The sequence below is a fragment of the Calonectris borealis genome, chromosome 8 (genome assembly GCF_964195595.1).
Source record: "Calonectris borealis chromosome 8, bCalBor7.hap1.2, whole genome shotgun sequence".
In the NCBI taxonomy this organism is placed as follows: domain Eukaryota; kingdom Metazoa; phylum Chordata; class Aves; order Procellariiformes; family Procellariidae; genus Calonectris; species Calonectris borealis.
In genome coordinates this window covers 2,507,456-2,520,283 of record NC_134319.1, presented here as the reverse complement: position 1 = coordinate 2,520,283, position 12,828 = coordinate 2,507,456, and the positions used below count along the sequence as shown (strand labels likewise).

Below are 12,828 nucleotides of genomic sequence, written 5' to 3'. Positions count from 1 at the left end.
ACTAAATGTGATGGCCTGTATTTCAATATGAATGTGTATGTTCTTTTTGTATCCTACAAAATATTTGCTAGCATCAAGAGACATAATACATGATTGCTTGTATCAGTATATGCTACTTTGTAATTTATTTCATTTAAAATGTACTGAAATAATATTATTAGAAAATCTGATTAAACTGTTTATGAAGCATGTATTATGCCCATGCAGCTCTTAGTTGTTTAAAACTTCAAAAGTTTATCGTAGGCCGTACAATTTTTGCAGTGGATTATGTAATCAAAACCTGCGTATGTTAAACTCTCAAGGAAGGACTTGAATAGAAAGAAGAAAAAAAAAAGGCAGCCCCCCCCTCCTTGAAACTAAATCTGGACGTTCAGTCAAAAATAATCCCGTGAGCTTTACTCTGAGAAGCAATAAAAGCAAAATGCAGTAAGCACTAAATACTTTCCGTGAGTCTGTCCAAGACAATAGTAGTAATGCGTGTGAATAAAGAATTTGCTTTCCTAGGAAACACCAGACTATCTAACAGACAAACATGCTGTGCGTAAAAATAATTAAAACCTTATCTTGGAATTAACTGCACAACGTTAAGACTTTTGGAGGACACAGGTGTCTATTTTTTTTTTCAAATACTGTAAGTTGTTGAAAATGGGTACTTAAATGTGTTCTGAATGGTGGAGTTCTTTAGCCTTTTGTTATTCCAAAACTTGTTTTTGATTATTATATTACTTGTAGTGCTTAATTGTAGCAGAAGCTGGAAGGAATGTTAAATTATTTTGATGTTATTTCAGTGCCTCATGAACAGGAATTAGAATATAATCTCTATGGGGGTGGCAGAGAGCTGCCAATTGGTCCACTGTAAGGTAAACTAACTTTGTGTGCCTAAGAAGTATCTAGTAATAGTTACCATCAAGAATCAGAAACTAGTCTGACTAAACTACAGGTATCATCTAGTATTGTAACACATTTGTTTTAAAGTCAAACCTTAGGAATACTTTTCATGAAATCATCTTAACTACTTTACTTGGAGACCGTTTAAAAAGGGAGAAGCAGCAAAGTAAAAGCAATTGATTACAATTACTGCCTTTTTTTACTTTTTTCATTAATTTCTTTTTTTTTGGTAAATAAACTTTATCCAAATGGACAAACCTCCTCTATTGAGATAGAATATAGAAAGAAATACTGGTTTGTTTTGTTTTATGGTTTGTTTTTTTCTTTGCAGATCGGAGCTTTCACTGGGAGATGTATCTACGAGCTCTCTAAAGGGAACTGTCATGGTTGCTCAGTGTGACTGCAGTGAGTATGACAAGTGTGAGTGCTGCGTGCCTTCTCTGAGACTCAACTACACTTACATCATGTGGCTGAAGATGATGATTGGTGTAACACCTCTATGGTCACCTTTGATGTCAGTCAAGCCCATAGACATAGGTAAGCCTGACCTGTATTTCAAACCTTTTTTAATGGAGAACAGCAGCAGGATGTCCCTTCTGGAGAAGGAGGGCACAGGCAGAACAGGAAAAGGCTTCCTGGTGCTGTCTCGCTTGCTCAGGGTGGTGCTGTACTAATGCCTGTCTGGGCTCTAGTACAAAACCATACTGAGCAAAGGCCAGGCTGTCAACATGCTTGATCTTTCATTTCTAATCAGGACCGCTCTGTGCCTGAGTCTGGGGCAGTGGTGAAGCTTATTTGTCTATGTTACTGAGGACTTGAATTAAAAAGTGAGGGGGAAAAAAACTGTTCCTAAAGTTATGAAATAAAACTACCTCTTCTTTCAAGCAGCTCTGTTGTCCTGATGCCTTCTTCCTTACCCATACAGTTCCAGCGTTTTCCAAGTTGGAGAAAATTCCTCTGTATTTAATCAAGTTAAAACCATACTGACATTGTGGATTTGATATGTGTTGCTATCCAATATGCACAGTTATTGCAGATCTTGGCAAATTTCAAAAAGACAGGAACTCTGTCAGCTGTGGGGAAAAAATAGAAGTTTTATAAACTGCTTCCTAACTGATGTGCTTTGCAGACAGAATAACTTAAAAGTCTCTGGGTGGGCTAGTTTTGAAGATGAGAGGTTGCATTTATCATCATGCTGCTTTTAAATTATGCTACAGGAAAAAATAAAAAATTCAGAGTTGCATCTGCCAGTGTTTTAAAATGACATAATTTGTTTGTTCTGCTTGGTGAAGTATATTTTAAAAATGCATAATATTAGTATATGTTCTGCCAAGATTTAGCTCAATTAAAAATTATTTTGGAAGTAAAGCTACGAATACTTGTGTAATATAAAGTTCTACTTGCTTATAGATGATATCAGTAGAACAGGTAGCATCAGTAGAACCGACATTTGTATTTTAAGAGTCATGAAAGTGTGATGTAGAAGTTACTGACTTTTGTTTCAAAAGCTATGTCTTTTTCCGAGGAAGAGTGAGTGTAATCCTAATCATCACTCTAAATTGCCCATCCATTTCCCTCTCCAGAGAGTTCTCTTCATCCTTGTGGGAAATTTCTGAAACCCTCCATTTTTACTATGCTCTAATGTACCTCTCCTGGAGACCTTCTTTCATAGCCATAATCACTATAGAAGGGATGGGAATATTTAGAAATTCTTTGTGTACAGTATGAGGACATTATCTCCTATCTCTTAAGGAGCTGAGCTGATTGCTTTGCTCAGCACTCCCATCCCTCTCAGTCCTCTTCCCAGCAAAACGGCTAAGTTAGTGCTTGGTTACTGGGGAGAATCATAGCTCAGGGCAAGAAATTCATGTAGTTTTAAGGCAAACGTTAGGTCAAACAGCATGTCCTGATAACTAATGTAACAGTGCCAGGGTGCACTTTTTCACTGATATTACACAGCATTAGTCTGTCATACACTAGCTGTAGAGCAGCTCTTGAAAGCTGAGTTCTAAGAAACGGCATGAAAGAGACTTCTGAATCAGTAAAAACCCATTACTGCCAGGAGTCACAGGCAGTAAGGTTAGTGGTAAACTTGTCAATTAATTTGTCGGCAGTAAAGCCTGAACCTCCTGTGAACCTGCATCTGGAAATGACAGAGAAAGGCCAAGTGAGAATCTGCTGGTCTGACCCTGTGCTGATGCCATACCCACTTCAGTATGAAGTGAAGGTCTCTGCAAATTCAGGTCAGAATGGCTGGCAGGTGAGTCAGCTCTGCTCGCTTGGTTTTACGATGGAGCGGTGCAGGTCGGTGGGTCTCTTCCAGAGCTCAGGATTTCTTGCCACCCTCCTCGTCCTTGGGCAGTGGCTCTTGGGCGGGCTGAGCAACGTGGCTGGTCTGGTGGAGCTGGGCATGGCACCATGGTTTCTCCTGAGCTGGTGTGTCCAGCAGACCCTGTTGTAAACATCAACAGAGTGTGGTAGAGCTGGCAAGCTGGACTTTACGTCTGTTACACTAGGACAGCCACTACACACTGATGAAAGACCCATCTCCTGTTAGGTCTTACAAACAACCTCCCATCTTTTTGGATGAAATGCTAGATTCTGTGAAGTCTAAAGGCAAAGCTCTCTCCTTTCAGCCATCCCCAAATTCCATGATACATGCATATATAATGTATAATATTTATAGCTTTTATTAGTGAATTGCTTTTTCTGTTGCTACCACGTAACTGGCTCTGGAATAAGAAACAGCTGTTAATTAGCAGTCCGTAATGAAATAACATGTTTTCCACAGAGGTATGCAACCTCTACCATATTCAAATTTACAGTAAATTTAAAGAAGAAAGCTTTTTTTACCCAACTTAATACCTAAAAACTACTCTCTAGAGTATTTGTTTTGCTTCCCTCTGTCTCTTTGTCGTGTTTCATTTTACAACAATTATGGCTTCTGACAATCCAACAGATGGTTCAAGTCGCTCTAGAAACCTCACTGGCCATAGACAATACACTACTTGATTCTTCATACTTAGTTCAAGTGCGGTGCAGGAATCATCATGGTCCAGGGTTCTGGAGTGACTGGAGCACACCGTATAATCTCAATTTGGGAGGTAGGTCACTTGCAGTCACTTACGTGCAGTAAATAGTCTTTTGGAATAGAACAGATTTCCCAGTTTGATTTGTTTTGTGGAACATTTGAGTATTTGAGAGCATGTGTTATCCAGGGAGGTACAGTGTGCATGAGTTGGGCTGAAAAATCCTGTGAAAGTTCTTTCCCCTTCTGCTTCTCCTTCTGCATGGCTTTGCCTGAGATTCTGCTCTTTCTTTTATACAAGACTTGCATTAAAAGAGTTCTGGTGTAATGCATGTAGACTGCACAGTCAGCTCCGTGACACCTCCTTGTCTGGCCCTGTTGCTTGCTCACCAAGCACCTGTTCAGACACAGAAAAAGCTCTTTTTCAAAGAGTTTTTCCATTTCAAAAGGCAGTTGGCTGCTTTTAACCTCTACTCGATACAAGATTTTTCTTCTAATGCTTTCTCTAACTTCTAGTTTAGTATGAGGCTTTGTAGCTGAACTGAAAGTGCAGAACACCGTTTCGGGTTTGTAGATTTAACATAATTCATCTCGGTTTGTAATGCTGAGCCCCATTCATGAACTGCATAATAGCCCCAGCCAGTCAGTTTCAATGCATGTGGCTTTAGTGTTAAGCGTATGATCTTATATACTGTCATCAGTATATCACCCCACCAAATAGGGTGAGTTCCTGACATGTCACACACAGTAAGAGCTCTTCTGGACTGAGTAAAGGGCTCTTACGATTTCATGAGGTCCCTTACATCAACATAGCTCCTGCTAAAATGATAGATCATAATGGCCATTATTGATGGTCAGAGTATATAGGAAGGGGAAGAAATTTTGTTTGGCAAATCCTTGGTCAGTTATCAGTATCGCTGATTCACTTTGCAGATTCAGGTGTTTTGGGTCAGCCTAAAGATTTCAGGATTTTTTGCATTGTGTTTTTCCATGCTCTGCTTATGATTAACTGGAAATGTTTTGGTCTGCGTTGTCACAGGTATCCTTTGAACTGTTACATGACAATACTAGTGCTTCACCTAGGCGCTTACATGTACACTTGCTTACTGTATGCTAAATAGTGTAATGTATGTGCTTAAATCAAGTACCAAGGAAATAACTAAACTTTGCAGAAGGAACTCTCTTCCAAGAAAGCTGAAAATACACAGACCCTCATGGCAATCGAGCATGAAACACAGGATGCCTGATTGTATGACTAGAGGCCTAACTGGCCCTTAGTCTTTTGGATTTATATCTATATATATAAAAATTTTAAAAAAGAGTGTGTGCGTGCATATATATAAAAAACTATAGAGCTTTGACAATTTTTTGGGGGTAAATACACGTTCTCTCTTTCACATGCGCATATACCGATATTTTCAGAAAGGGTTTATGAGCGTATTGAGAAATATGGATGTAAAAGAGGTGCAGCAGATACCGTTAGATTATTTTTTATTAATCCTGCTATGGGATATGTAATTGTATTAAACATACATCTCATCAGCAAAATAATCCCGTTGTGGCAAACCTGATGGCAGCATAGAGGGATTAGTTTCTTCACTGCAGGAAGCTGAAATTGGCATATGGCCTCCAGTGGCCGATGATGAGATGAGCCGATGGAGGAACAGTGGAGCGTGCAGCACAGCTGGGAGCAGCAAAGCAGCTGTTAACAGGAACACTGCTTTGCATTCACGGAGGCACATTAACACCGGAAGAGTAAATACTGAATCAGGCACTTATATTTTGTACATTCGTGTTCTGATTTATATTTGGTATGAAAGCCTTGGACAATGACAATATTGTAGGTCTGCTCTGGTATCTGGGAAGGCCTGTATTTTGGAAAAATCCTAAAAATATCTGATATGGTTCCTGAACTACGGAAAGCAAACCTGACCTTTTAGGGATTTTCATGCTGGCTTTGTGTTGATCTCTGGCAAACTGTTCCTTTTCAGCAGGTGTATAACACCTGTAGCTTCCCTAAGTACCTGACTGATTGAGGCTGAGCTTATGCATGTTTACATGCTTTGCAAATTCAAATCTTTATGCCTAGGTGAATCACTTACTGTATCACTGCTACCATTTGGAATTAACTACACTGCTGAGATTGTAAACAAGTTTTTGAGACATTAATCTCCTGCTGACTTCAGTAGGAGCAGGATTCGTAACTACTGAAAAGCTTGATTTTTTTTTTTTTAATTTTTTTTTCAACCCCCCCTTCCCCAGTTCTGAATAGGAATTCTCTCGATATATCTGTTCCAGTATTACAGTAATGCTTCAGCTAGCATATGATTTCAACATCCTTGCAGGGTTCAAAGGGTTAGATTTTTTTTTTCCCCAAGCCCAAACATCGCGCTCTGCTTATTTGGATCTTCTCTCACTTTTACCTGAGGACAATTTTACAAGTTTAAAATTTGTGGTGTATGTCTTTGTGAGATGAGTTACAGAAGCTAAACCTTTCTAGGTTGCAAGTACTTGTTGCAGTATTTAAATAAGCTGACCTGATGTCTTAAAAAGTGGGCTGAGTAAAAAGCAGCAGTGTTAATCTAGTTTCCCAAGATTTAATTTACAGGAGCCCGTATGATTCCCCATTTCCCTTGTGCTGCTGTGTATTGCTTTCACTGTACCCTCCAGTGATTTTTCTGCTCATTTGATTCCTGATTGCCTGGGGATATTAAAGATTATTTTTATCAGAATTTACAAACATCAGTTATGGGGGGGGACAGTCAAGGGCTCATTTCTTCCCCTCTCCGCTATAGTCATTAATAGTAATTAAGAAGTAGGAAATTTAGAAATACAACTGGATGATAATATATTCTATTGACATATGCTTTTTTTTTTGGTTCAGATTCTAATCTCAGTGGATTTTTTTTTCCTTTTTTTCCCCTTCTGTGTAGCTGAAGTCCTGTACTTCCCTCCTAAGATACTGACCAGTGTTGGTTCTAACGTTTCCTTTCATTGCATCTATAAAAACAAAACCAAGATTGTAGTGTCCAAGAAGATTGTTTGGTGGCTGAATTTAGCAGAAGAAATCCCAGAAAGTCAGTATACGCTTGTGAATGATCGCGTAAGCAAAGTTACTCTTTTCAACTTGAAAGCAACAAAACCTAGAGGAAATTTCTTCTATAACGCGTTGTACTGTTGTCATCAAAATAGGGAATGTCATCATAGATACGCTGAATTATATGTAGTAGGTAAGACTCCAAATGATTTTAAATTACAATTTTGGTGCATTTTAATAGTAAGGTCAGAATATTTCCGTTTTAAACTCCAGTTAGCTTTTATTGAGCGGTTATGACTTGTAATGCATGTTTTTTGTATAAACAATTATATCTTTATTAATAAACTTTCAATGTGTTTTAATTAGATGTGAATATCAATATCACATGTGAAACGGATGGGTACTTGACTAAAATGACTTGCAGATGGTCTGCAAACCCAAACACATTGCTCCTGGGGAGTTCCTTGCAGTTAAGATACTACAGGTATGTATAGCTTTTAATGCACTCTTTCTGTTTGGACCATAGATAGAATCATTTAGGTTGGAAAAGACCTTTAAGGTCATCGAATCCAACCATTAGCCTAACACTGCCAAGTTCACCACTAAACCATGTCCCTAATACCTGAGTATGTAACATGGATTCTATTTACAATGTTCTTCAGTATTTGTAAAGCCTGTAGATGCAGTTTGGAAGCCAGTTCTCTTGAAGTAGAGGTGTTTGCTTGTATCAGTTATAAAAATTATTCTTCTAGTTGCTCGTATCTACAAATTGTAAGGAAATAAGGAAAAAAACCATTCACAGTGAGAGTGACTGAGCACTGGAGCAGTGGCCCAGAGAGGCTGTAGAATCTCTGTCCTTGGAGACTTTCAGATCTCGACTGGACAGGACCCTGGGCAACTTCATCTGACTTTGAATTTAACCCTGCTTTGAGTCGGAGGTAGGACTTGAGACCTCTTAAGGTCTCCATTCATTCTTCGATTTTTTTCTGTAATTCTGTATCTTTTTTTTCTATATACAGACAGTAGATAAAAATACAGGGGTGGAATTTAATTCATTCCAGATGGAAACAATCTTGCTTATAAAGAAAGAATCAAATCTTAGTTCATAAAGGGAATATTGCTTTATGAAGGTAGCATCTTTGGTGGCTAGAGCAATTCTTAGTTTTCATGGTTTTGGTCAGGTGTTTTGGCCTACCTTGTTTTCAGATGGTTGGTTCAATTTTGTCTGTCTTTTGGACAGAGCAGGAGAACTGGGGTGTGGTGTGGAGCAAACACATTATTGTTTGCAAAATACAAAACTGATTATTAAATCGGTGGTATGACCATCCTTATCTTCATTCATGTGCACAAATAGTGCCTGTGATAATATTGTTTTACCATGAAACTAAAAAATCCCTTTGAGTTACTAATATATTGAGCATGAGAGTTTCCTAGAACTGTGTTAGTCTTTATATAAACAAGGTAGACAGACAGACAACCCTTCCTGAGAAAAAATCTGTAGTTTTACGGCTCTGCTGGACTGGATATGCAAAAGTTTTGGCAAACAAGCTTAAATCAACCCTGAAGGCCTAATCCTTTGGAAAGCTGGAATGTCTTCTCTGCTGGAGGTGGATTGAAGTTTTGAACTCTCATAGTACCGAGGTGAATATTTCTCAGGATTTTGTGAACTAAAGTAATAACTGGAATGCTTGAGATTTCAAGTGGAGCTTTTAGGGCAGGATTAGTGACTAGCTGACTGCTAAGGTAGGCTTTGTTTTGACTGTCTTTACAAATATGAATATAATGAGTGTCCTGCTGAGCAGGGAGCTTGAAATAAAAACCATGCTGCTCTTGCCATGCTTTTTATTCCCACTTTTTGACTGTTAAGGTTTAGCTAAAAATGTTGTTTTCTAATACGAAGTGAAAATCCCTTTGAGTGAAAATGCTTCCCAGATGCTAGTATTTATCGTGATCTTTCTTTTTGTTCTTTTTTTTTTTTGGTCTTTCAGTAAGGTCTGAAAGGTGGTGGTGGTGGGAAATCATGGGGGACCACATGAATGTACCGGCTACCAAAAAGTTGAAGTATAGGATGTTTAAAAATTTATAGTTATGAAAACACATTTGCATAAGATTCTATTGCACATTGGGAACAAAAATACAAAACGAACTAGAATGTTTACAAGCTTGAAACCAAATGAAATGGCCAGTTTTTTTAATTGCCCAAGCTCGATTGTAAGAGGCACCATAAACACGCTGGAGTTGCTAGTATTTACTTAGACATAGACAAGTCCACAGGATGAAAGTTGGAAGTTAGATGTAGCGCATCGACATCAGGCACGTCAGGTTTTCCAGGGGCACACAGCTATTCTTCTTAGTTACTGATGCAATCACATTTTATAGATGAAATCCAACACTCTACAGTAATGTGGTGTGATAGCTTTGCTGTTGGTGTTTTGTTTTGGTTGGGTTGTTACTACATCTTTCTCTGCAGACAGTGCTGCCAACAGAAATAGCACAGAAATCATCATCCTGTAAAAACAGAAAATGCTGAGCTAAACCTTCAAAGCACAAGGAAACAGTTTAATCAGTGTTAGCTATGTTGACAGGAAGAGGAGAGATTCAGCTAAGTGTAACTTTTGTGGTTCAGTTGAATAACTAATACCCTATCTGGCCACTCTCACCATAAATCTGAGCTGTGCAGAAACAGGAGAAATTTGAAAACTTTCCTTTCCATCACCGATAAGATGTCCAGTGCCATTTTATCCAGAGTCCAGGTCTCCTCTCTTCTGTTGCCAGATATGATACTGACTATATGTGGGATTTTAATACCACCCTCCAGAACTGATATTTTTATGCGATTTCCATCTCCTGGAGACTTCACTGCACATGTCCAGTTGGTCCATGTGGCAGCTTTCCCCTGGACGCCAGTTGGTATTTTGAAAGTCATATTCCCGGCTGGAATAATTTCTTGGCTGGACATCTGCCTTGCTATGTTTATTGCTAATACATACCACTCAAGTAACATGATTTATGAGTATTTGGAGATGCCTGCTCTTGTCGTACCTGTTTCTTCCTGTTGTTAGTCTCTTATCAAAAGATTTTGCACTGCGGGGAACCTTCATGTCCTACTTTTTTCAGGCTAGGAGCCAAAACTTTAAGGAATAACGCTGCAGTGTTATTTATCCATTTAGTGCAAACTCAAGTTCAAGATCTGTCCAAATAATGATCAAAGAACCGCAGATGGTTCCAATGACACCATTTGTTTTAATTGCCTTCAGAGTTACAGAACTGATGCCATGAGCGGCTTATAGTTGCAATGTATTAACTGAATGTTTTTTTTTTTTTCTCTTAAGGAGCAGAATTTATTGTTCTGACTTTCCAAGTACTTCTCCAAAATCAGAGGTGAAAGAATGTCATTTACAGAAGAATCATTCTTATGAGTGCACATTTCAGCCTATTTTTCTTTTATCTGGATATACCATGTGGATAGAGTTTAAGCACTTACTGGGAACACTTGAATCCTCACCAACTTGTGTCGTTCCAGCAGATGTGGGTAGGTCAAGATTTGTGCACGTCTTTCTTCACTTGTGACCTTGGATTTAATTCCTTATATGGTATAGGTAAAGTACTTCTTCATAGCATTTTAAATAAATTAGATTGTGGAAAGAACATAAAAGCACAAGAGCGTTGATACTGTCTTCTAAAAGACATTGGATTAAATGTTATTCCCATACATTTTGCTTGGCACAGGAGCAGATTGTAACTGCAGATAATACCTATAAAATGAAACATCCAGTTTTGCATGTTTATCCTCTCAGGTGTTTTGCAAAGACATCTACAGAAAATGCAAGTATTATATTTAAAATGGCAGTCTCATTTTTGAGATTCTTGATTATCTAATTTTTCTGAAGTCTTCAGTTAGTTGTTAAGTTTATACTTTGATACAGTGTAGCAGTATATGTATTACTTACACAGTTATATATTCATTTAAAATTATAGGGACTGTTCATGCTCTTGCATGCTTTTGCAAAGTTTCTTTTGTGACATACAGAGCACTTACTTAAATTTGTATAAAAGCAAGAGGCAGGAACAGTGAGTGTTTTCAAACATTGCAAAATGTGCAAAGCATGTCTTACCTGGTCTATGACTCGGAACGTTCATTGGACTGTGTATTTTTGGACACAAATGTGAACATATGTAGAGAGAGAACATGGCAGCTAGACCACCGAAGTGCTACATGAAATAAAGCGGAATAAAATACATCTATTATGTGTGTGGGGAAGCATACAGACAGAGAACATAAATTAAACCAAACTATCCTTTGCGTTTCAAAGTTTAAATAGAGTAAGCAAAAATGAACATCACAGGAAGGAAAGGCAAAGTTCAGTGCTTTATAGCTAAGTGGGGTATGGGAATTATTATTACTATTACTACCACTAATTTGGTGGTTTTCAAGGTTGCTCCTGTCTAGTTCAAAGAGGATTGTTTCTGCCTTTTTGACAAGCACGTTCGCTGATTATCAGAGAACTGTTGGCAGCCTTGGGCATCAAAAAGGAGGGTGGTGTGAGGGATGGCGGGTGGGGATCCTACACTTCTGCTGCTTAGACAATTTGCCAAGAGAAGCTGGCACCTTGTCAGCATGGCACCTGTAGTGTTAGTCTGTGTCGGGCACGTCTGTGCTCTCAGTTGGCTGTGCTCTTTTGGGGAGTGGTGGTGGCTTTATACGATGCTGCCCAGTGAGGAATTCTAGCAGAACTTTAGAAGTTCTGCTAGAACTTCTAAAGTTCAAGTCATCACTTTAAATAAAAAGCAATGAATAGAATTGGCCTACACTGGATGAAAGGTGCTCTGTATCATAGTAAAACAAAACATACTCGCACCACCCAAAATTTAAAGCTTATTTCTTTTTCTTTTGTTGTTTTCTCCTCACTCACCATCTGATTAGTCAAAATGAGTTTATTCTAACTTTGCTTTGTTAAGAAACTAGGGCTTTGTGACATTTGTGTTCAGTCTGCTGGAGAAGCTCAATTTTGGTGGAATTTCCTATTAGTAAAAAAAACCTTAATGTAATATTTCTATTAATCATTGCGTAATGTCTGTCACTGTCCTTTATAGGAGCTGCCTTTCTGAGCCATGTGTGCCGCTACTTTCCACAGTGGTGCACCCCATTAGCGCCAGGCTATATCCTTTGCTGTTCGTACCAGGGGATGTACCAGCTGCTAGCACCAATATAAGCTATTGTGGTTTAAATTGAAATGAAATGTACTGAAACTTGCCCATGGATTTTTTTTTTTTTTTTTAATAAGGTGTTTATTCTGTAAGAAACTTTGATTTTGATATTTCAGTTTAAGATTTTCTTTTAGTTTCGGGTCAAAATTGGAATGAATTTCCTGTTAGACAAACATTGCCTTTTCTCAGTCAGCAACGCTTTTGTCTGCAGTGAATGGGCCAGCCAGCTTGGATTGGTGAATTGTTATGTTTGCATTATAGTCCAGCTTTACTTGGAGTAGCAGAGGCCACAATGTATTACCTGCCACCCTCAGGACAGAAGAAAGTAAACCATGATGATTGGATTTAATGAGAAATGTCAGTGCAGCCATTACAGTCGGGGTTTTTTTTTTTCTTTTCTTTCAATTTTCTAGTGAAGCCGCTTCCTCCCTCCAACGTTAAAGCAGAAATCACCAGGAATGTTGGGCTGCTGAATGTGAGCTGGACAAACCCAGTATTTGCAAACAACGATCTTAAATTTCAGATTCGGTATGCTGTGAACAGGGAAGAAATTACATGGGAGGTACTGTCTTTTTTAATCTAGATTGAAGCATGAATTGTTGCAGTGCTGTCATTTAGTGTGTTAGCGGGTTTTTGTGGAATTTGTGGCATGCAATGAATCACGGTT

General features: G+C 38.5%; 1 protein-coding gene across 1 annotated transcript in view; it reads left to right on the top strand.

The window, feature by feature from the left end:
• Positions 1–12,828, top strand: part of LEPR (leptin receptor) — a 71,520-nt gene that overhangs the window by 45,421 nt on the left and 13,271 nt on the right. Inside the window, exons 5-11 of the mRNA XM_075155574.1 lie at positions 1,220–1,425; positions 3,003–3,148; positions 3,848–3,992; positions 6,850–7,146; positions 7,320–7,437; positions 10,286–10,485; positions 12,575–12,723. Of these exons, the coding sequence (XP_075011675.1) occupies positions 1,220–1,425; positions 3,003–3,148; positions 3,848–3,992; positions 6,850–7,146; positions 7,320–7,437; positions 10,286–10,485; positions 12,575–12,723 (1,261 nt within the window). The remainder of the gene's footprint in view (positions 1–1,219; positions 1,426–3,002; positions 3,149–3,847; positions 3,993–6,849; positions 7,147–7,319; positions 7,438–10,285; positions 10,486–12,574; positions 12,724–12,828) is intronic.